At 30.8% G+C, this 21,494-nt stretch overlaps 3 protein-coding genes across 9 annotated transcripts; 1 reads left to right on the top strand and 2 right to left on the bottom strand.

Annotated features, from left to right (window-relative positions):
* Positions 1-1,225: 1,225 nt before the first annotated feature.
* Positions 1,226-5,721, bottom strand: mRpL28 (mitochondrial ribosomal protein L28). Its single transcript, XM_088226964.1, has 5 exons — positions 5,515-5,721; positions 5,175-5,430; positions 4,023-4,342; positions 2,151-2,326; positions 1,226-1,362 (listed from the first exon to the last, which is right to left on the bottom strand). The coding sequence occupies exons 1-5, from the start codon at positions 5,536-5,538 to the stop codon at positions 1,308-1,310; spliced, it is 831 nt and encodes a 276-aa protein (XP_088083090.1). The 5' UTR covers positions 5,539-5,721; the 3' UTR covers positions 1,226-1,307.
* Positions 5,722-7,012: 1,291 nt separating this feature from the next.
* Positions 7,013-13,754, top strand: LOC148281279 (tRNA (carboxymethyluridine(34)-5-O)-methyltransferase alkbh8). Of its 2 annotated transcripts, none has more exons than XM_088226953.1 (8): positions 7,013-7,552; positions 7,661-7,870; positions 8,553-8,879; positions 9,061-9,217; positions 10,440-10,668; positions 11,097-11,252; positions 12,937-13,122; positions 13,209-13,754. In XM_088226953.1, exons 2-8 carry the CDS (start codon positions 7,735-7,737, stop codon positions 13,668-13,670), a joined length of 1,653 nt encoding a protein of 550 aa, XP_088083079.1. In that variant the 5' UTR covers positions 7,013-7,552; positions 7,661-7,734; the 3' UTR covers positions 13,671-13,754. The 2 variants fall into 2 exon arrangements, with proteins under 2 accessions (XP_088083079.1, XP_088083078.1); XM_088226952.1 differs by having other exon boundaries at positions 7,144-7,552; positions 7,639-7,870; positions 13,209-13,688.
* On the bottom strand, positions 13,566-21,302 carry LOC148281280 (BBSome complex member BBS7-like). Of its 6 annotated transcripts, XM_088226946.1 has the most exons (15): positions 21,124-21,291; positions 20,688-20,814; positions 20,491-20,605; positions 20,233-20,362; positions 18,240-18,424; positions 17,500-17,698; positions 16,808-16,941; positions 16,080-16,197; positions 15,480-15,629; positions 15,008-15,219; positions 14,645-14,806; positions 14,336-14,445; positions 14,110-14,212; positions 13,913-14,040; positions 13,566-13,825 (listed from the first exon to the last, which is right to left on the bottom strand). In XM_088226946.1, the coding sequence occupies exons 1-15, from the start codon at positions 21,223-21,225 to the stop codon at positions 13,683-13,685; spliced, it is 2,118 nt and encodes a 705-aa protein (XP_088083072.1). In that variant the 5' UTR covers positions 21,226-21,291; the 3' UTR covers positions 13,566-13,682. The 6 variants fall into 6 exon arrangements, with proteins under 6 accessions (XP_088083072.1, XP_088083075.1, XP_088083071.1 ...); XM_088226949.1 differs by lacking the exon at positions 15,480-15,629; XM_088226945.1 differs by having other exon boundaries at positions 14,110-14,445.
* Between the last annotated feature and the right edge of the window lie 192 nt (positions 21,303-21,494).

A 21,494-nucleotide genomic window follows, 5' to 3' on the forward strand; every position in this document is an offset into this window, starting at 1 on the left:
AAAAAAAACATTAATGGGGGGGAATATTTGAATGAGAATGTATGGAAAAAATGGGACCTAAATATTTCGGCGTAAAAAGCGGGAAAACGTAAAAACGAGGTTTTACTGTATATACGTATTCCTTAATATATATTTTTATTAAGGATTTTCCAAATTTGTGGATTAAAGTATGACTCGTCTTTTATTTCATAATAAATTACAATGAACTTCCATCAAGAATTTTCACTTACAAACTTAAATAATTATCCATCCCAATTGCCACCTTAACTATTAAAAGTAATCCTCGATTATTGTATTAATTTGAAAAGATATGTTTATTATGTTCGCTTTTTTCCTATAATATGAAGTTGCCATGTATGAAATTGCACAATACTGTGTGCCATTAAAATATTATAATATGTACATACATATGTATGTTTTTGAAGAATCTTTTCACCAATGGGAAGTGTATTTTTTTATAGGTTATGAATTTATATAATATATATGTGTATTACTACCATTATTGTTAAGTAGGTATTTCTACATTCTTTGTTGATTGTTTTTCTTTTAATAATTTTATTTGACTTCACATCAATTGTTTTAGTTGTGTGATTTGTTATGTAATTAATATTAATACACATTTACTTTGTACTGGCGTACCAAATATTCTCACTTATGAAAATATATTATTTAAATTTCATTTGTGTATTTATTTATGTATTGTCGGTGATACTGCGTAACATGTTTATTTTTTACAAAAAAGTTTTACTGCAATAAATTCACTATAGAGATTAAGAGACGTTAGTTTTAAATTTTTACTTTAAATAATGATAGTTTTTCTAATACTCCAGTGGTATTTTTGGAAAGTTCCTCTACCAAAACCAAAAAACTCAATAAATTATGCGGTATTGCAGTATCACCGACGATATGTCCCTTTTATCTACTTCACTACCTTGATTTAAATATTTAGGTTTTTTTAATTTATAAAAATATTTCAATTTTGAGGCCATGTTCATCTAGTTGTAAATAACTGTGTAGACTGTTACTAGAAAATAGGAATCAAGTTGTGACAGAACAGGGTATGAACATACCGCTATACTTTTGACATACATATTTAAAAATAAATATTTAGTTAAATAACGCTTAATGCCACAAAGTTTTTTTTTGTTTTCTCAACCCATTTTCTAATGTGAAAATATATGACTTTTAATTATTTTTTTTACCTACTGTTAAATATACATACACATTTTTAATGGTACAATTTTATTTAAAATAGTACAATACAGTTCATATATTTGAACAATGTTTCACTATGTAGGTACTAAACATTAGGTTTCTTGTTTCTTGCTGAATATGTTTATTTTAGACATCCAAGAGCTGTTTCTGAAAATAAAAATTACAGTTGTAAAATTATTTTTTTCATTTTAGATGCTGTGGGCATAGGTTCTGTGTGATACCACAATTTTTTTTATTAAAAGTGAAATTGATTTAGGTAAGGCGGGTATTAATGTAAAACTATTAGAGCTCTGTAGATGTAGGATATTTATTCTTTTATTTACCTTTCCTGGTTTTTTATCAAGAACAGATTGAACGAAAACCTTAACTGAAATTTGTAAAAGTCCAATTTTGTGTGATATAAATCCGTTCATTTTATGAACTTTTATTTTTGCTTTTGATGTAAATATCAAAATGTATACCCGTGTGCTTGGCTCATACAACGCAGCTTATTTTGAGAAAAGTGGTATACATAAAACTCAATTTTGTCTACAGTGGTGAAAAGTTTTACTTAAAATTAAATTCACTATTGCATAGAATCACTTTTGTAATGTGCCCTTAAAATTACAAAAATGGCGCTATATAAGTTATAATCAGTCACTTAGCTAGCCTTTTTACCGTCAATATAATACTTATGATAATTATATGATTAATTATATTACGGTGATTTGAAGTAGTTACATTACGATCAGTAGCAAGTGCAGATTGAAAAGCTCGCAAAAGTGCGCCTTTCGTCATTTGGTAACACCATTCATTAGTAAGGAAGGTTTTTTTGTAAGGTAATTTCGAATAATGAATAGCTAAAGAGTGAGAAAGACTTATTTCTGACTCCTTAGCCCTGCATCAATGTATAATTTTATGCACTTTTCAATATGTATATGTGTTTATAAACTTACGAAGAAACTTGATCTTGAGCTTCAGCAATTCCAGCGGCTTTAAGCTTTTCTATAAGATCGGATCTATACTTAAGCTTCAGAGGCACTGGAACATTTTCTGACTGTTTCTGTTGAGAGAGTTTCTTGATTGCTTCTGTCCATGTTAAACCATACCAATCAATCTCTTCAGATGTGTACTAAAGACAAAAATAATCTTAAAATATATTATGCATATCTAAAAAAATCACATTAATTGAACTACAGGTCTAGAGTAGTATAATGTAAGATACTGGCATAAAAATGTTCAAATATATCATCAGGTTTCTGGCACAAGGCGGTAATTACAAATTTTCTATAAATGAGATTCATAACTGGCATTAGATAAGCTTTTTGTTTTACAATATTCTGCTGGCGGTTTTATTTATTTACTTAATTAAGAAGTCATCATCATCATCATTCCCTTTCCGCACCCAATGGTGCATAGGGCACTTCATTGGTACACCAATCGCAGCATATCTTGATCATTTTTGTTTCATGAAGATAAGATGATCAGTCTTGCGGTTCAGGTGCCAGTCCAGGGACTATAAAATATTCTAGTTGCAAAAACACCTTTTTAAATAAATAATTCATGTCAATTATGTCGGGAATCACACCCGAGACCTCTTGCATGGTAGGCAAACGCGCTGACCACCACTCTTTTAAATTGCATTCTTTTTTAAATCTCCTCATTTTAAAATTCAAATTTATCATTTTATGAAGTCATCAAAGTCAATTTGTATGACGCACACTATTCACATTTGTTTAAAATTATTTTTAGTTCAAATTTTATTTTTAATAAGTTTGAATAATTCATCAGTAAAAACAAAAACTTCTAATTGCGAAACTTTCAGTACTTATATTAATTAGAACATTTGCTTATTAAAAAATAATATTTCATACATACTTATAATATTTTAGATTTTTTTTTTATTTAAAACATTTAAAAAAAAAATTGCATTCACGAGAAAAAAACATGGAATGTTAAGATCACAAGACCACTGCAGTGTGATAGTTCGTTAACTAATTCAAGCAATCCTTGGCCAGGCGCAGGAAGATTTAAAACTGCCAATGATTTAGTCCAGATTAGGGCTTTTCTTCGAAGCTTTGTTTTGGACAGATATCACAAGATGTCGGTAGTGTAAGAATTGGAGATTTTATACTAGTTTGGCCATCTTATAGTACATTTTCACTTAGTTATCGCAGGAGAAACCCGTGACAGGGCAGTACATGGCGACTCACGGGTGAGTAGTCCAAGTCCAGCAAACCAAGATCTTACCAAGGGTATAAGATCCAGCAAAATAAACACAATGTAAATTTCCACGCAAAATCAAAGTTCAATACATAAACAAACTTAATGAGGAACTTCAGCCCTACGAGAAATTGGATACAAAAAATGTTTTCTTATGCGGGGTAAAAATTAGAGCATTGAATTGTAGAACAAAGTTTCTTGAAAATGTACAGAAAAAATAATAAAAAATATTTTGATAAAAACGCACTACTTTAAATGACGTCACTGGTTCATGTGAATCAACCTATGATCTGAGAGCTATGGAAGATTTCTGGTCTGCTTGTCGCTTCTGGACCAATAGGAAGAACTAAATGAGAATAAGCGGAAATGAACCTCTGACGTTACACGCGGAGTTATTTCAGAAATACAAAACTTTGAAAAATCGTAGCGCCGATAATACGATATATAAAAATTAAAAAATATTTTTTTTTGGCTTATTTTAACAGTCTATTAACAAATAATTTTTTTTTTAAAAACCACTGAACTTCCTCATTATGACTTTTGAACTAATTTCTTAGAGGTCAACGTGATTTTCGACATTTTAATGGAGAACGAACATAACTTACCGATGAGAGGTATTGTTCATACTCATCTAAGATTTCGCTTTGTTTGTCAGGCCTATGATTATAAGCTGGACAGTTTTGTTCCAAAGCTTTGAGCATCTTTTGTTTAAGCTTGAGAGCTAGTTGAGATTGAAGATTACAGGCTTGTGTCTTCAGTATGTAATGGTCGAAACCATAATTTTCCATTATAAGATTGAGAGTTCGCTGTGTAACAACAATAGAGAAATACAAATCGAGTATATCTGAACGAATCACTGATCGCTTAAGAGCTGGAACCCAGAAATGTGGAACCCTTCGCCTCTTTAGCTTTCTCTTTTGAAAACCTGTGAATAAAAACAATATGAGCGATAAGTGAAAGTGATTGATTTTTATCCATAAAAGACAATCCATTCTATAAAGGTTTGTTTGTGCCATAAAATGAATCATTATGAACATAAGGGTTCCTCAGAGTGTTATGTGAGATTTTTTTTAATTTCATGAAACCGGCTCTCTGGAGCAAAAAAAGGGAAGTGATCGTCAGCGCATGACAACATCTAGAGAAGATCCTCTGGTTTCCAAGCTTATCAACCAAAATCGTTTCCTCAGGGATGGAGAGGAGTGATAATAATTTTATAAAATTGAGATATATTTATTATTTACAAAAAATAAAATAATAATAGCATTCTTATAATTTAGTCAAATATTTCAACTTGGGTGGCCATTTTCAACGAGTTGTAAATGACTCACTATTAGAAAATGTTTATCAAGTTGAGGTAGAGTGGTGTTTGAACCTCGGACCTCTGATCCGTGAGTTCGCAATACTAGCCACGGGACCACAACCCGATTTTCAATAAGAAGTATGAATTTATTACTTTTGGTATGTTTTTCTTTTTCAAAATATTTGCATCAATAGCTTCAAAACAAGATTTCTTAATTTCTCTACATCTCAGTACCAGAGTATATCTCCAACTCCAGCTATGTTTTGGTTTGTTGAATCAATTATATTGTTTTTAAAAATAACACTTATGACCCAAATCAAATTATTTCAGTCAATACTTACTACAATACCAACACTAATGAATACTTCCAGAATGATCCAAATAGCATTTTTAATTTCCGAGATCAATTTGAAAAAGATGTCTTTAGAAATATTATCTAAATATAAAAATAAATAACCTTGTATTATAGCTTCACCGCCCCAAATTCCCTGTTGCGCTTCTTTGGGATATTTAAGAGGAATAGGAACATTTTGAATTGGTACAATTTCTCCAGTAACTGGATTTTTTTTCCACCGTCCCTCTTCAGGAATATAGTGGACTGGATCGGGCCTCGTCCTCCATTCTTTCCAAAACTTTTTATAAGCTTCTGGTAATTGCGAAGCAATGCCTTTGTCAAATAGGGTTTTCCTGGCGAATTGCCGTATTTTAGGTCCCTAAAAAATGATTAATTGATACACTAAATGTCAATTTACAACTCCATTTTAAGTAATATAATATTATTGTAAGCTTTAAATTACCAGAGCTCCAATGGAGGGGGGCATGTTTAATATTAGTTACTAGTTCCTAGAGGAAAAAACTGGTGTAATATATTATGACGTTATTTTATTGAAAATTAATCAATCTGAATTCATAAGTCCTTAACCTTCAAACGAAAAATATCAACCATAGACAATGCACAGATATGTCAGTATGTCGGATCTGTCAAGATCTGTCAGATATTAGATACACTAACAGCATTGCCAACCTTCATCAAGCGAAATTCGGTAGATACAGAATAAAACAATCGGTAGATTTGGGTACAAAATTGGTAGAAGGAATTAAGGGTAGGGTGATGAGAGGAGAAAAAAGGGGGGAGAACAGAAAAATCGGAAAATAAAAAGAAATGTCTCCACAGCGCAATATGCTTGTACCGTTTGTCAGAAGTTAGCACATACCAAACAAGTGGATATTACTGTAAATGAAATGGCGCGACTGGTGTCCGTCTGCGTTAAGCCCACACCGGTGCAGTGGCGTTTTTGATACCAAATTTCTAGTGAAGTTCAGATTCAGAGATAATATAAAGTGTGAGTTTACAATACTCCATAATAAGAGCCCCTGGGGTTAAAGTACTGGTTAATTATATCGATATATTATCAATAGCATTTTCGTTCTGTAAATGAAACATAATTCAATCAATTCAATTCAATAATAGTATAATGTTTGTGATATTTAATAATTAATCAGTTTAAACTATTGTGAGCATTATGCAGGGGATGAGACATTAATATCATACTTACTTTTAAAGAGCTCTTGACAAGACGGTTTTGTCGAGTGACAGTGCAACAAAAACTCATCACTGAATATTATCACTTCGACAATATTAAAAGTTTTCAAATCGCCGGAAAAACGTCCAATGACAAATGCGTAATTAAAAATGACATGAAACCCACGGACAAAAACGGTGAAATATATCATTTTTCTATGACTTTGATAGTATTCCCAATCTGGATGTTGTTTGGAATTAACCACTTTTTCGGATATTTGTCATGCACTTATTTAATTCGGCGGCCTCCGTGGTGTAGTGGTTAAGACATTTGGCTCACACATGGAAGGTTCTAGGTTCGATTCCTGGTGAGAACACAAAAATTAAATGTGATTTTTCTAAGGCTGGGCGTAACGTGCTGTAATTCACCACTGTAATTGGGCCTCACGGCCTGTTGTGGCGCCAAAAAAAAAATCGGTCTTGTAGAAAAGTCCTGGGATTAAATATAACAGTTTAAATAATAAAAAAATTAAAAAAAGAATTCTCTCCATATTTTTATGTATATGGTATTGTGTTGATCATTACTACATGACTTTCGGATTCTGAAATACCATTCTTGACATAACAAGATTCCAGCCAGTTTTGTCAAAACTTGTCCCTTCAAATTTGTCATAACAATATTCCAGCAACTTTTGATAAAAACTTGTCGCGTCAAATTTTCCTTTTCAACCTTCCATCAGTCTTAAATCAAGTTTGTACCAAGTTTCACCGCTATCTGGGAGTGATATAACAAGTAACAAGTGTGAATAGACCCCAATGTCCCCAATGTGGTTCCCAAGTTGGACCAAGTGTAACAACTGACATTTTTGAAATCGATTTTATCTTTATGTAGGTTCGCAAGGCTGTCTATGATCTGTGACGTACGTTCCTGGTACGTGCCATGTGCATCTGACGTAAAATCTTTGCATCTGACATTTGACAATTATAAATTATATTATTTGACGTGTATTATCAGGTGTACCTGAAATATCTTTATTAACCTCAATAGATATAATATCTGATCGCCACAAAACATAGTATGGCCATATATATTCCATACCAATATTATATTCTGACTTCTAACCCTAGATTTATACAAATGCCACAACATTAGTAGTAAATTTATTTTAGTCATCATATATTAAAATTTAATAATGTCAAATGTGAAAGATAGTTTGACGTCCAAAGATCGAAAGATTTTTAAAAAGCAGAAAAAATTGCAATACATGATATTGTCTGAAACTGGGATATGTGCTTCTGATCACCCAGAAAAGGTAAGTTTATTTTTTTTCATCAAGGGTAACTTAGCCCAATAATATTTCTTGATTTCATTACATTGAAATAAACTTAATGTTCACAGAATATCGCTGTTTGTAATGCAGGATTAGCCACAGAACTACTGGAGGAAGACCTCATAAGTGCCTGCCAACTGTTTGGTGATATAGATAGAGTAATTATGTTACCAGGAAAATCCTATTGCTTTATCATGTTTTCCGATATAAAATCCGCAATACAAGTTTACTCGGGTATTCACGGAAGAACAAAATTAGCACAAGGTGGACACCCTCTATATTTAAATTACGTTCCAACAGGTATGTATAAATATACCACTCGCTAAACTAGTAGAAATGATTTTGTCAATATAAATAATTTCAAAATGATTAATTTAGTTAAAATAAGTTAATATACATACATTAAAATAGGTGTATATATCAAACAACAGTGTAAATATTACAAATTCGGCCAATAAGTACCATATTGTGTTGTAAATACAATATTAGACAACGATTATTATCATAGAACTAATTATTATTTTGTCTTATGCCAAAATGTTAATTTTTTATAATCGCAATTTTATGGCTGTGTTGATTTTACTTATTAAAGATGTTTAATAAACTACTAATTTATATACATACCGCTGTTTTAGTAAATATCACCTCAGGGGCGTTTATAATAAATTTTGTGCTATATAATATAATATATTAAGACTTACCTACTTGGTAACATTAAAAATTAACTTATTAGTGAAAATTGAGAGTACGATAAAGGGAAACAGTGTGATTTAAGTTTAGATCTAAAATTACTGAGACTGTTGATACACAGGTGTGAAGGCAATTGGTTCCAGGTAAAGGGACGTGCTACTGCAAAAGCACGATCTCCAAACCTGGCGTTTGTAGGAGACAAGTTTTTATCTGCATGAAACAAGTGCTCTAGTATATAAATGCATCTGTAGCATTTTTTTTAATTTATAAAACACGATATTCCTCCATTTAGTTCCAGAATTTGATAATCTGGAAGATTCCGTTCCACCTGAAGGATTAACCTTGCTTGAAGATTTTGTATCTGAAGAAGAAGAAGTAATGCTGCTCTCGTCTGTAGAGTGGGATGACCCATGTAGCACCAACCACATGAAACATCGCCGAGTTAAACATTACGGTTATGAGTTCATGTATACTACCAACAACATTGATTTAAATAACCCACTTCAAGAAAAATTACCTCAGAAGTGTGAAATCTTATGGGAACGTCTAAGAAAATTTGACAGTAACATAACACATCCCCCGGATCAACTAACTGTCAATCAATATTGTCCAGGCCAAGGTTAATTAATTTATTATAAATATATCAATGCTGAAAATATAATATGATTGGATTAATTTATTTTTATTTTGTGATAAATAATATTTAACATTACTCTTACACTAAGGATAATTATAAAGTTTTTTTTTTACTTGCGTTTTACTAACTTTCTTTAGTTACTAACTTGCAACATTTTTAACAGGTATTCCATCACATGTAGATACGCATAGTGCATTCCTTAGTCCGATACTCTCGTTATCTCTCGGATCAACAGTTGTTATGGAGTTTCGACTTGGTCAGAGACGGTTCAGTTTACCACTTCCTCGAAGGTCTTTACTTATAATGGATGTATCTGCAAGGTAACAATATTATTCTCTTCTCTTTTTCTTTTTCACATCCGTTCCTAAGTGGAGCATATCTTTATTTCATTTTCATTATAATTTATTACAATGATATAAAGTACCTTGGTATTATCCTAGATAGTAATATGAAATAGAAATCACAAATAAATGCTATCGTGAAAAGAGTTGGAAAGCTTTTTGACATATTTGTTAGACTAAGAAACATTCTCTCTCTTAATTCCTTAAAAAAAAAATAAAAAAACAATATTAAAACTGTTTACTACACAATCATACAGTCTATTCTGCAGTATGAGGTTATATGCTGGGGAGGAACTTACAATTCAAATTTATTCCGCTTTTGACTGCCCAAAAAACAATTGCTAAAATTATATTAAAAAGGTTTGAAGGGTAAGCCCTTCAAAATTAGTTTTTTATGAACTAGATGTGCCCTCAATTGATGACATCTTTAAAAAAATCATCTATTTTACAAACTTTCAAAGAAAAAAACCCACTAATTTACAAAATTCTCGGAACCTTAGATTTCCAAATAATTCAACTTGGCATAGATGCAATACAACTACGGCTTTAAAAATTACTATACATATGTTGGGAAAAAATATAAATAATCTTCCAGAAATCTTAAAATTAATATCAAAACATTTAAATCGAAATTGAAAAAACACACGAGACTCACTCTATCGTGAACTCGATACAGTAGAAAATTACGTTTCTTTTAGAATATAATATCTAATTTGTAGGAACTTGTTTAGATAATAAGAATGAATGTAAAACGAACTCCCTCTCTATATACGAGTGTTTACTCTATTAGAGAGGTAGAAAAGTTATTCTCTATATCTACAAACCCTAAATAATTTTATTCTTCTTTTGTAAACCAATTTTGATCAATAAATATAAATAAAAAAATATATAGATGTTCAGTTATGGGCCGAACAGTCAATTAAACTAACCAATGACGGATATTAAGCGGACTTCATTCTCAAAATCTTCTTGTTTAAAATATCTGTTGATTCCTTAGAGTAATAATACGTCAACCTGCTATGGTGCATTATTACTCTGATTAACAAAAATATTTTTTCACGAATGTGTTCTTTGATTAACATTTATCATCATTGAGTATCATACTGCATGAATATTTCAAAATGAATAGCAGAATGAAAAAACAATCATAATTAACTTTTTATCTAAAATTATGTATGGATTTTTATATGTTCTTTTGCAGGTACGAATGGTCTCATGGAATCACCCCTAGAACTTATGATCTGTTTAATGGAAAAACTCATCAACGCTCTGAACGAACTTCCTTCACATTCCGCTGGGTTCGTAAAGATGCTAAATGCAAGTGTCAATATGAGAAGCATTGTGATACGTACGCAGAGAAAACAATTACCAAGACCTCAGACATGGGAGATAGTTTAGCAGCACTCATAGAGCAACAACATGTTCATAAGGTACCTAGTCTTTATTTCTGGTTTGTATTTCATTACTTGCTTTGTTACGAAGAATCTTTTAGAGATATTAACTAACCACAATAAATAATCTACAGTAATTATATGATATAGATTTATTTTTTGACAGAATATTTTATGATATTATTACTTAAAGTATTATATTACATAATATAGACATAGAGGTTTTAAAATTATAATAACCCATCTTTTGATAATTAGATTACATGACTAGGTTAATATTTACTATATTTTTTTTTGTCTAAGTACGGAACAGAAACTCAGTTGGACCAGAATATAAATTTCCAAAAAAGTTTTCCAAATATTTTTCACCAAAATCATAGATTGAATTGTTTTATTTATAAAAAAATTATTTCTAATTTACTCTCGATTGTTTTAATTGATCAATTTGTATTGTGTTTATTTGCTAGGTGTATGACAAAATAGCATCTCATTTTAACGAAACGAGATCTAAAATTTGGACTAGCGTTAAGAACTTTGTAAATTCACTTACTTCAGGATCATTTCTTGTTGATATTGGCTGTGGAAATGGAAAGAATTTAAGGATACGCCAGGATCTCATGCAGGTTAATCATATACATTTTTATAATATACCATAAAACTACAATTATCCGGATTAATGAGTGCCAGATTTTATTGCCTTTGAAATAATACAGCAAATTGGAATCACGTCAAAAACTTACTTAAACATGTCCAGCAAAGTTAATGCACAATTAAGTTGAAATTAAAAACTTCTCTTTTATTTTTTATTTCCTGATAACGGTCTGGATATTTGGCAATCCGGAAGATTTCAGTTTGGATAAACAGAATTCTTCTGTATTACAATAGTGATTAAAAACAATTTATTCTTTTTTATTTAAAGTAATGTAAACCTAACCTGGGGTTTCCTGCGCTGGGGGATACATTTTACATAATTTTAAAACATGCCCTAAATACATAAATGGATCAGTTTCATACAGAGATAACCAGAATTGACTAGTTTTGAGAAATAACTGATAAAATTTTTGACACATTTATGTTGATTTGTGTGGAGGCGTATAAAAAAAAAAAATTTAAAAATTAGTTGATTTGTAACAAATAATTATTTATATCACCCTAAGTGAAGTATATATTTATGAGAATTAGACACACAATAGTTACTAGTTTTAGAATTAAAGTTGTTATGGAAATTGTCTCAACGTTTTATTTGGTTATGGAGCTAAAAGACTGTTGAGTTTATTTATTTCCATATGAAAACATCTGTATAATAAGAGAAAACCAATCATTTTTAAGAGTACCTTTGTAGAATTGAAAAGGAGTGTTTTTTGATAAAATAAATAGTTTAACTCAAAACTTTTTTTTTATAGTTATTTCTCTGTGAAACTGAGCCAAATAAAAACACAATTTCGACCTATTTGGCCTGATCCACCCCTCAATCCGTGCGCAACCCATCTCTATTGTCAACTTCTTGATAGTAATTTTATAATGTCAGTACTTACTAATAAATTGTCCGTATGGAGAATGGAAGTAGATGTACACTTAAATCGAGAAGTAGACCAATCCTCTTTGACCGAAATAACAACATAAATATAGCATATCCAGTATATCCACGCACAGGCCATTTCTATGTGAGTTTTTGTTGTAAGTTTAAAAAATTTCTTTAAGTGTATTTATTTTTCGTTTATAAAAAAAATGTGCTTTGTAATGTACCAAAAATTAATAAATAAAATTTAAAAAAAAAACAACTATTAAAAATGTAAATTAAATTAGATATTCAGCTAAATTGTGTTTTTTATTATTTTTAAGGAATACAAACAGGCTAAGCTTTTCTGAGAATATTTTTTGGTGTTATATTTTGTGCTTATTTTGTATTGCTTCCAATATTTTTATATTTACAATAATACTGTATCACTGATTTTAAAAATTAATAAATAACAACAGAGATGCAGAAAATTTTAGAGAAGGAAGCATGGAAGTCTAGGCATTTATTAGGCTTATGACCTGTCATTGGCTGGCTTAAGTGGCCACTATACACACAGTGTTTTTATGTACCTTTCCAAAAATAAATCATTATTGTAGTACTTACATACTAAACTAGTAGATTATGTAAACAATATAGTCCAACTTTAACTGAGTTGTACAGTTTGTGCAGTGTATGTAGGATCCTATTCCCTATTCATTTTTTTTAAATCGGCGATTAGTGAAATCATTTTTAAATTAAACATTTCATGCCTGAATTAATTAATTAATTAACTGAAATATGTATTTTAGCTTGGTATTGAGTATAATGGCTCTCTAGCGCAAGTGGCCATGTATGGAGGGGAAAAACGAGAATTGTTGGAGAAGGAAGTTAGAAGGACAGAAATTGCACAGGGGGACTGTTTGTGTCTCCCACTACGCTCACAGTTTGCTGATGCTGTTATTAGCATTGCTGTATTCCACCATCTCGCCACACAGGTTGGTACTATGATATCTACCTAATGAAGTCATTTAAATATATCCCTAAGGTTTGTTCTCACATACTGTTATCTAATTATCAACAGGAAAGGCGAACCCAGGCAATAGCTGAAGTAATACGAATTCTACGACCCCAAGGGCGAGCTCTTATCACAGTTTGGGCGCGAGATCAAGCAAGAGGTCAAAAAACGAGTTACTTAAAACAGAGTCGGAAAAATAGATCTGACAATATAATACTAGATATTAATAATATTGCAACGGAGGACTTAAAAGACTTAAAAGGTGCGTCTATCAATTTAAATCTACCAGTTCACAACAATAGAACTCAATTCCAACACCAGGATCTATTTGTTCCTTGGAAGTTGAAAAGTTTGAGAGATAACTCACTGGATACTACTGATAATAACAAAGACAATACATTTATGAGATATTATCACGTTTTCGATGAAGGAGAACTAGAAAATCTCTGTTCGCAAGTCCCCCAAAGCAGAGTTGTCGAAAGTTTTTATGAACAAGGAAATTGGTGTGTTATTTTAGAAAAGGTTTAATAAAGAAATAAATTACTGTACGAAACTTTTATTAAAAAATAACAAGATTTCTTCCAAGTTATAGTTCTCAAGGAGGATTTTCAATTCTGATATTTTATTTTTGGCATTTATTCCCTTTAGTCTACTTCGGTCGTTAAATAGGTTGATAATTATATCTGGAAGAAAATAATTTATTTATAATTAATTTTCAAGTAATATGCACCCATACATACTGGAATGTAAATAATATGAATTTTACTGACCACAAAGCTGCTGTAAAGAAAGAAATTTTTTGGTTCCAATTGATGATGGAGGATTGCGAAGTAGTTCCATATAATCTTTACAAATACGCTCTTCTAAAAATTCATCTGTGCTATTGACTTCTAGCTCACTGGAATAAATAAAAGATTATACAAATTAAGTAAAATAATAAATTTATAATCTTATAAGTGTTACTAACCGTAAAGCTTCCAACAGTTTGTTATCTCTCATCCTTTGAAAAGATTCAAACATTTTGGGGTGAAGTTTCAACAGTGTGCTTATAAGTGTATCGTCCACGACATCTAAAATATAATATGATTTATTTGAATCAATAATAAATAATATATATTCATTTACCAGAATGAAAAAGAGTTTTAAAAAAAAGTTTAAACACATTTTATAAAAGATAATAAAGGTATGCTTACTACATGAAATTTCCAGTTTAATTTTTTTCTTAGTAGCCTCTAGTGAAAGAAAATCTTTAATTATGGCAATGGTAGAGATATTTTCTGACTTGAACTCAGCTTCACCCTTTCTGAAAGTGAAAAAGAAGTTTATTCAATACATGATATAAAAATTATACTTGCATTGTAATATTTTTTTCACAATAAAGTTACTGAATTTTTGGCAGGGCTTACCAGCCAAGAATGTTACACCTTAGGTGTTTTTTTTTTGTAATAAAATGGGTTGGTAGAATTATAAACGATAGAACTCCATAAGATATTTGTATTTACCTATAAGTGCAGCGTAGTGGAGTGTCCGTGATTATTGAGTGATAAGATAGAGTATCCATGTTCTGAGGTGGTCGAGTTGGAACATCAGGCAGCAATCTAACCAGCCAAGAATGTAGCTCTGCCTTACTAAATGCTCCCTGTACACTCAAACTATTGTACTCTCTGTAATCACATATAAATAACATTTATCAAAGTAATTAGTTTCTCAACCATTTTTCCACTGCAATAAACGAGACTGTTAATTAAAAATCCCAGTCATTTTATAATTTGCTTCTTATTTTTATTTTACTTTTATTGCTAAAATTGCAGTAAACTTTAGCACTGATCTCACTATGATAATGAACTTAAATTAGATCAACTCACTTGTCCAGTGTTACCTCTTGAGTAGGGACGTGCCAGGAGAGGGGGGTTATATTATGGATCAGCAGCTGTGTGCACTTAGGCTGCAGAAGGGGGGTGAGGTAGAGGCGCAAGATTCCCCCTGCTTGGAGTCCTTCAACCTCTGCCCCCAGCCGCATCTCCAGGCGCTGAGTGTTGGCCTGACAGCGGTATGTAGCCAACAAACTTTGGCTGTTCTGAAAATAAAGAAAAATAGTTATTAATAATTAATGGATATCTGAACAGAGACAGTGAATTTATTTTTACTAAAGGATATGAAAATCTAAAAATTTATAAGGCCATTAACTTGTACTTGACTGATTTCAGAGATCACTTTACAAATTACAAAATTTACATTCACCAGTCTACCCTTCACTGGAAATCCTATTTATTTCAATTCTATCCATCTATATTGATTATATTCACGGACAAACTCAAACTATTGTCAGTGTCTCACTTGTGGGTCACATGCTCTTGTGAGAAGGGCAGTGTTGAGTGCCGCATCATACAGGCGGAGAGGGGCAGAGCTTTGCAGGAGTAGTGTGTCCAAGGGGGCCCCCAAAGACAGGCAAAGACGACGTGCTCCATCTCCTTCTACCGGACCCCACTTAAATAATAATTTTGTACACATAATGAAAACACTGAATAAAATAATTTTCAGCTATTGTAAAAGTACATAATCATTCCATAACTAAACCAATTTCCTAAAACGTAATCGTTTTGCATATTATGCTTAAAATAATTATTTATATAATAATTATATTAGGCTAAAGATACTGAAAAAATAAATAAATGTAAATATAGTGAAAAAAACTACCTACATTAAAATATTTGCGATTTAGAACAAGAATACTTGACGGATTAAATATTTGTATTTATTAAATTATCATCATTGCATGTTAAATTATACATTTCTTTTTATACAGCCCCAAGTATTACAAAACACGTACATAATTAGTATTTACAAAATTAAGATTTTATAATTCTCAGTTTCTAGTGCTGTGATGATGATCGTTTCCAGATGAAAGCTTTAAAAAAAATAAAAAATTTTCATTACCTCTTCTCCAACTTGTAGTGTTGGTATAGCAGATAGTCCTTGAGACAATGGCTGAGTTGATGTTCTGTAATTGTTTCTTTCTTTTTCTACTCGCATTTCTAGCTCTTGAACTTCATTTCTGAAAATGTAAATTATTATTTTTATAGAAATAACATGCTCTCTATTCATTTTGTAGAATGTTATTAAATGAACTTTGAACATCATGTAAATTCTTCATTTCTTTCAATACTGTATAATATGAATACAACTTTTTTACACATTTTATGACACATTTATGTTTAGAAATTTAACATTAATAATTTCTTTAATGTATATACATATTTCTGATATTGTGTTTGTGTATTAAAAAATGAATACAGTAAAACCACTAAATTACATTTTTTAAGGAAACGACAAAAAATATATAAATGGAGGGTACTGAAAAATAATCATTTAACAAATTATATTTTATTCAAAAATTTATGGAGAAATGTTTGTTGGACCATTGTTTTATTGAAAATAGATTTAAAAAAAGCAATATAGTTGAATATAACTACATATCTCTATATGAACTTCCAACAAATCATAATATTATTCATCTGTATCTCTTTTCCTTGAATCTTTACTATGTTTTATTATTTAACCTTTTTACCTTCTTAAGACATAGTTAAATTTTAAGGTGGTTTGAAGTCACCGTGTGACACAATACCTACTGATTTGTACATTATGATTAGGTATAATAAACAGACCTCAGTGTCTTCAGTTTAGCTACTGCATTATCCGGGTGAGTAGGGGGTCCTAGGCCAAGTACTCTACCAGCTCGGGTAACTCCTATTATACCCAGAGGGTTTCCCCACACAGATGTCAAACTCTCACCGCAAAACTAAAATAAGTAATAACATATAAAGCACTTTAATCCAATATTAAATGAAGATATAAATATGTAACCTCCTTACTCTGAAATGAAAATTGACAATATAGGAAGCGCTGTTAGTTACCTAATAAAAAAAAAATTTCAAGACTTAACTCTTTAGCTTCACCAAAGGAATGAATTGAAGGAATGAAGGATTTTCAAATATGTGTAGGCAGAATGGTGAATATTACGTGTAAAGTGAGGCTTGACGAGGAATGCATAGACTGCGCGTTATTCGGATGCCCCATTCGGGATGCATATCCTTTGTATTGGAAACTAAACCTACCACTAAATTCATCCCATATCCTGTCAATATTATCCCTAGAAGTGGTTTTGCACTTATCTAAATTTATGGTTCTAAATTATGTAAATTTTTACTATAAAATAATATTATTCTCAATATCAACCAGGCAATGACAGGTCACAATCCCTCAAAGAGATTTGATGTATATATTTCCTATTCAAATATACTAAAACTCATGAACTTCACCTTCTTAACAAAAATGATCATTTATTATAATGTCTTACGTATGTGAATAAGATCAGTGCTGATTGTTGCGGATCCTCTGGAACGATGCGATAAATATTTAAGGAACCATCAGAACGAGCCAGTAACAGTAATGAGGCCCCCGCTCCGGAGTTGCCCCCTTCCCACCAGCCGAGGGCGCAAACTCCGTCTCCACTTTCCACACCTTCAAACTGTTGTACTATTATACCACCGTGCTCTCTACAGTAAAAATGAAAATAAACATGCTCATTAATGTAAGAATGTATTTAAATTCTCGTTTCAAAACTGAATGAGAAGAAAATATGGAAGTCCGGCTTGTTTAAGTGGCCTCTTTAAACACTGTAACATTCACTATTTTACCTATGTTTGAACATCCATATTTCTTTAATTCATCCATCAGTGTTTAAAGTGGCCACCCTAACCAGCCAACGACAGGTCATAAGTCCTGTAAATGCCTAGATTTCCATATACCCTTCTCTAAATTGTTCTTCATCTCTGTTGTAATATGTTAATCTTAATAACTTTCAAGGAAATGAAATTCAGTATGGACAAACTAAAGAAATATTATTGACTGAAAAATTACTTTCAATTTGTCATAAATAAGTGTACATTGTGGAAACTCAAACAGGATGTTACTTTACTTTCCATTTTCATTTATTACATTGTGAGACTCATAATTAGTTTTTATAAGATAACCTACCAAAATAGCATGCTAAATGTTTTTAAATTTATTTTGCTAATGTTGAATTTCAAAGTTGACCTGTCTAGCTGTAAAAGGTGCAATGTGCCGTCATCCGCACCGCACAGCAAATGTGGAGAGCTCTGTGACACGAGGCAGAGCACCCGGGGGCCCTGTGGCAAGCGTGCACCTCCCAATGCACGGCCTCGCTCCACTCCTCGAACTGCCCCTCCACTACATGCAACAACACCCACTATTCGGCTGGTCTAAAAAATGTACAAGAGCAAATAATTCTTCAGAATGATCTATTTGGTACTATTTATTAAAGAATGTATATGAGAATCATCAAAATTAAACCTCTTTGAAATAGAAATTTTAAAAATATGCATCCAGTTGAGCGACAGATTTTAAAGCATTACATATCGCACATTCGATAAAATAGCGTCATAACTAAAAAAAACAGAATTTCCAGAAGAGCCTAAAAATTATGTTTTATCTTTAAACCACGTTTTTTAATTGTTTTTTTTTTTTGGTTTTCTTACACTTTTTAAAGCAATGCCGATATGTCATATGTATTTAAATTTGTCTAAAAAAATGCTATTCATTTTTTTAAAGAAAATTTTGATTGTCATATAGAAAATAGTTAAAAAATGACACTTTAAGAATGGCTGCAAAGTTTAAGTGTAATGTGAAGTAACAGAGATGGCTCTTAAAGATATTGATTTATATATTGTTTTAAAGTGCTGAGAAATATTCTCAGCTTACAATATTTACGCAATGTGTACTTTGCCTTATGTCAGACTCATTAAATTCGATATTGCAGGATGGGGTGAGCATCAATTATGAAAAATCCACTCATAAAACTTCAAAAAGCCATTATTTTTTAAAAGTCTCACTCTCACGAGCCTTAACCGTTATAAGTACTTCATTCATTTAAAACTAATTTACCTGAAAGTTATGCTTAGAGAAATCAGAAAACAAAAAGTCCTTGTACATTAAGCGCAATTAGTAATAAAATCAAAATAATGCTTTTAAAAAATGTCAGGAATAATTGATAGCTATCTTAGAACAGGTTTTACTTAGTAAAATAGTTAGCAACCATACTTACAATTTATATTATGTACCCTTTTTACTTTATTATTTGTTATCCCTATTATAAGTATAAAGCTGTACTCAACTAAATTAAACGTTGATTTTTATTGCACTAAATCTGAAAAAGCTTTAAGTTTTAAGCATACAGGATTTTTTTAAATAATTTATTCTGTCCCTATACTTAACAGATTTTTTGAGTTATGACTATTTTATCAGAGGTGCAATATATGTAGCTTCACTAAAACAAAACTTCACATGTTAAATTCATTGATTGAAACAAATCACCAAAGATGGTGAAAAGTACATTAATTGAAGTTTGACAAATTCATGAAAAAAATATTTGAGATTTGCAAAGATTTTCGAAAGAAAACTTTAACTGTTACATACATTTGAATAAGGAAGTTTAGCCCTATGGGAAATTGGATATAAAAATTGTATTCTTACGCGGGGTAAAAATTAAAGCAATAAATTGTACCGCAAAGTTTCTTGAAAATGTATGAAATAAATTAAAATAATAATTTGATTAAGAACAAACTACTTTGCATGCCGTCACTAGTTCTTGCGAATTGGCCAATGATAAGAGGGTTGTGATAGATTTCCGGCTTACAGTAAGTCAATTGACAAATCAGCAGAACTCATTGAGAAGAAGTGGAAGAGAACTTGAGACGTCACACGCAAAGTAATATTTAAAATACAAATTGAAAAAAAAATCATAGCGTTGATGATACAGTAGGTGCATATTTTTTTTTTAAAGCCACTGATCCTCCTCATTGTGTAAATATTTTAATAGAGCAAACTTAAATCTGAATAATGATAAAAATAATATCTTAGTTGAATTAAAAAAGTTTTATAATAGTCTTTTATAAGTATATGTTTTTATGAGATATACCTCTCTAATGGAGCAAGATGCTCGTGTTTAGAGAGAGATATGGAGTACCTTTTTTCAGTTCAACAAAATCAACATTTCAATAAAAAATATTACATTTGGAATATGTATTCCAGCTAGATCGACTATAGTATCCCCGCATAAATAGCTTCCCACTTCTTTGCAGTCGCGGTAATGTGTCACACAGTGAGCACCTGCTACTAATAAGTCCGCCTCTTTCACCCACCTAAAATAAAAGTTTGTTAAATGAGTACAGTTTTAGAAAAATATGGTGAACATAAAAAAAAACATTATTAAACATTTGATAACAGAAAATAAATTGTCAATATCAAACTAGTATTTATATTAACTTACATAGCTATTATTGGCTCTGACAAATTAGTTTCAAGGGCTAAAAATAGTTTCCCTTTCTTTGTGTATCCTCGAACCTCTGTACCACAAGATACAAATATCTTATCTGCTAAACTTCCTAAAATGATTTGTAGAAGATCAAGAATAGTTTTAAAATCTGTATCATTTTTTAAAAATACTATCGATATTCTAAAAAAAACCTTGTAAAGACCCTCCCAGGTGAACTGAAGTTATAGGTTCTCCTGGTAAAGTTTTAAATGTAACTTGAATATCATCATTTTTAATAGAAAATACTTGAAGTACTCCATCTTGATCACCCACAGCCACCTCAAAAAAGAAATGACAATATTGATCTTTGTAAATTTTTTAATTAGTTTTATGATTAGAATTGATTGGTTATTGAAAAGTTTACGGAATTATATTTTAGGACATTTTTCATTAAAAAAAATTGCCTTTCTTCTAGTGGTTGTATGTTAAAAAGTATTTTTACATCACTCATTCAGTTTATTGAATCCATAGGTGGTATTTATTATTAACTATTATATTATATAATTTCAATAACAAATGTTATTTATCCCACCCCACTAGTAAAAGAATACAATATTCTATGAAAGATATAAATAAATTCTTACTAACTTTCAATGAAGGTTTTGGTCCCAAAGTAGGCAAAATTTTCAAAGAGTTTGATAATGTTAATCCAACAACAGTATAGTCTGAATGAGATAATTCCAAATCCATATTTAAATATTTTTTAAAGTGTGTTCTTTGTCACAGTGGTAAAGTAAAAGTATTTATTTGTTTTTCGTTGTCATGGTAATTAAAATACTTCAATACAAGAGGTCAAACTGAAGTGAAAACATTTTCAGTACCTAACTTTATTTAATTATCTTTATTTTTTTGGAAAACTATATGGATTTTTAAAATGTCGATCTTATTGATAATATTTTTATTATATTTTTTATAACGGTACAATATCGATCGGTCGCACAACGCTAAACTATAGACAA

This window comes from Micrasema longulum, unplaced genomic scaffold (genome assembly GCF_059751315.1).
Source record: "Micrasema longulum isolate JH-2025_06_02 unplaced genomic scaffold, ASM5975131v1 h1tg000480l, whole genome shotgun sequence".
NCBI classification, from domain to species: Eukaryota; Metazoa; Arthropoda; class Insecta; order Trichoptera; family Brachycentridae; genus Micrasema; species Micrasema longulum.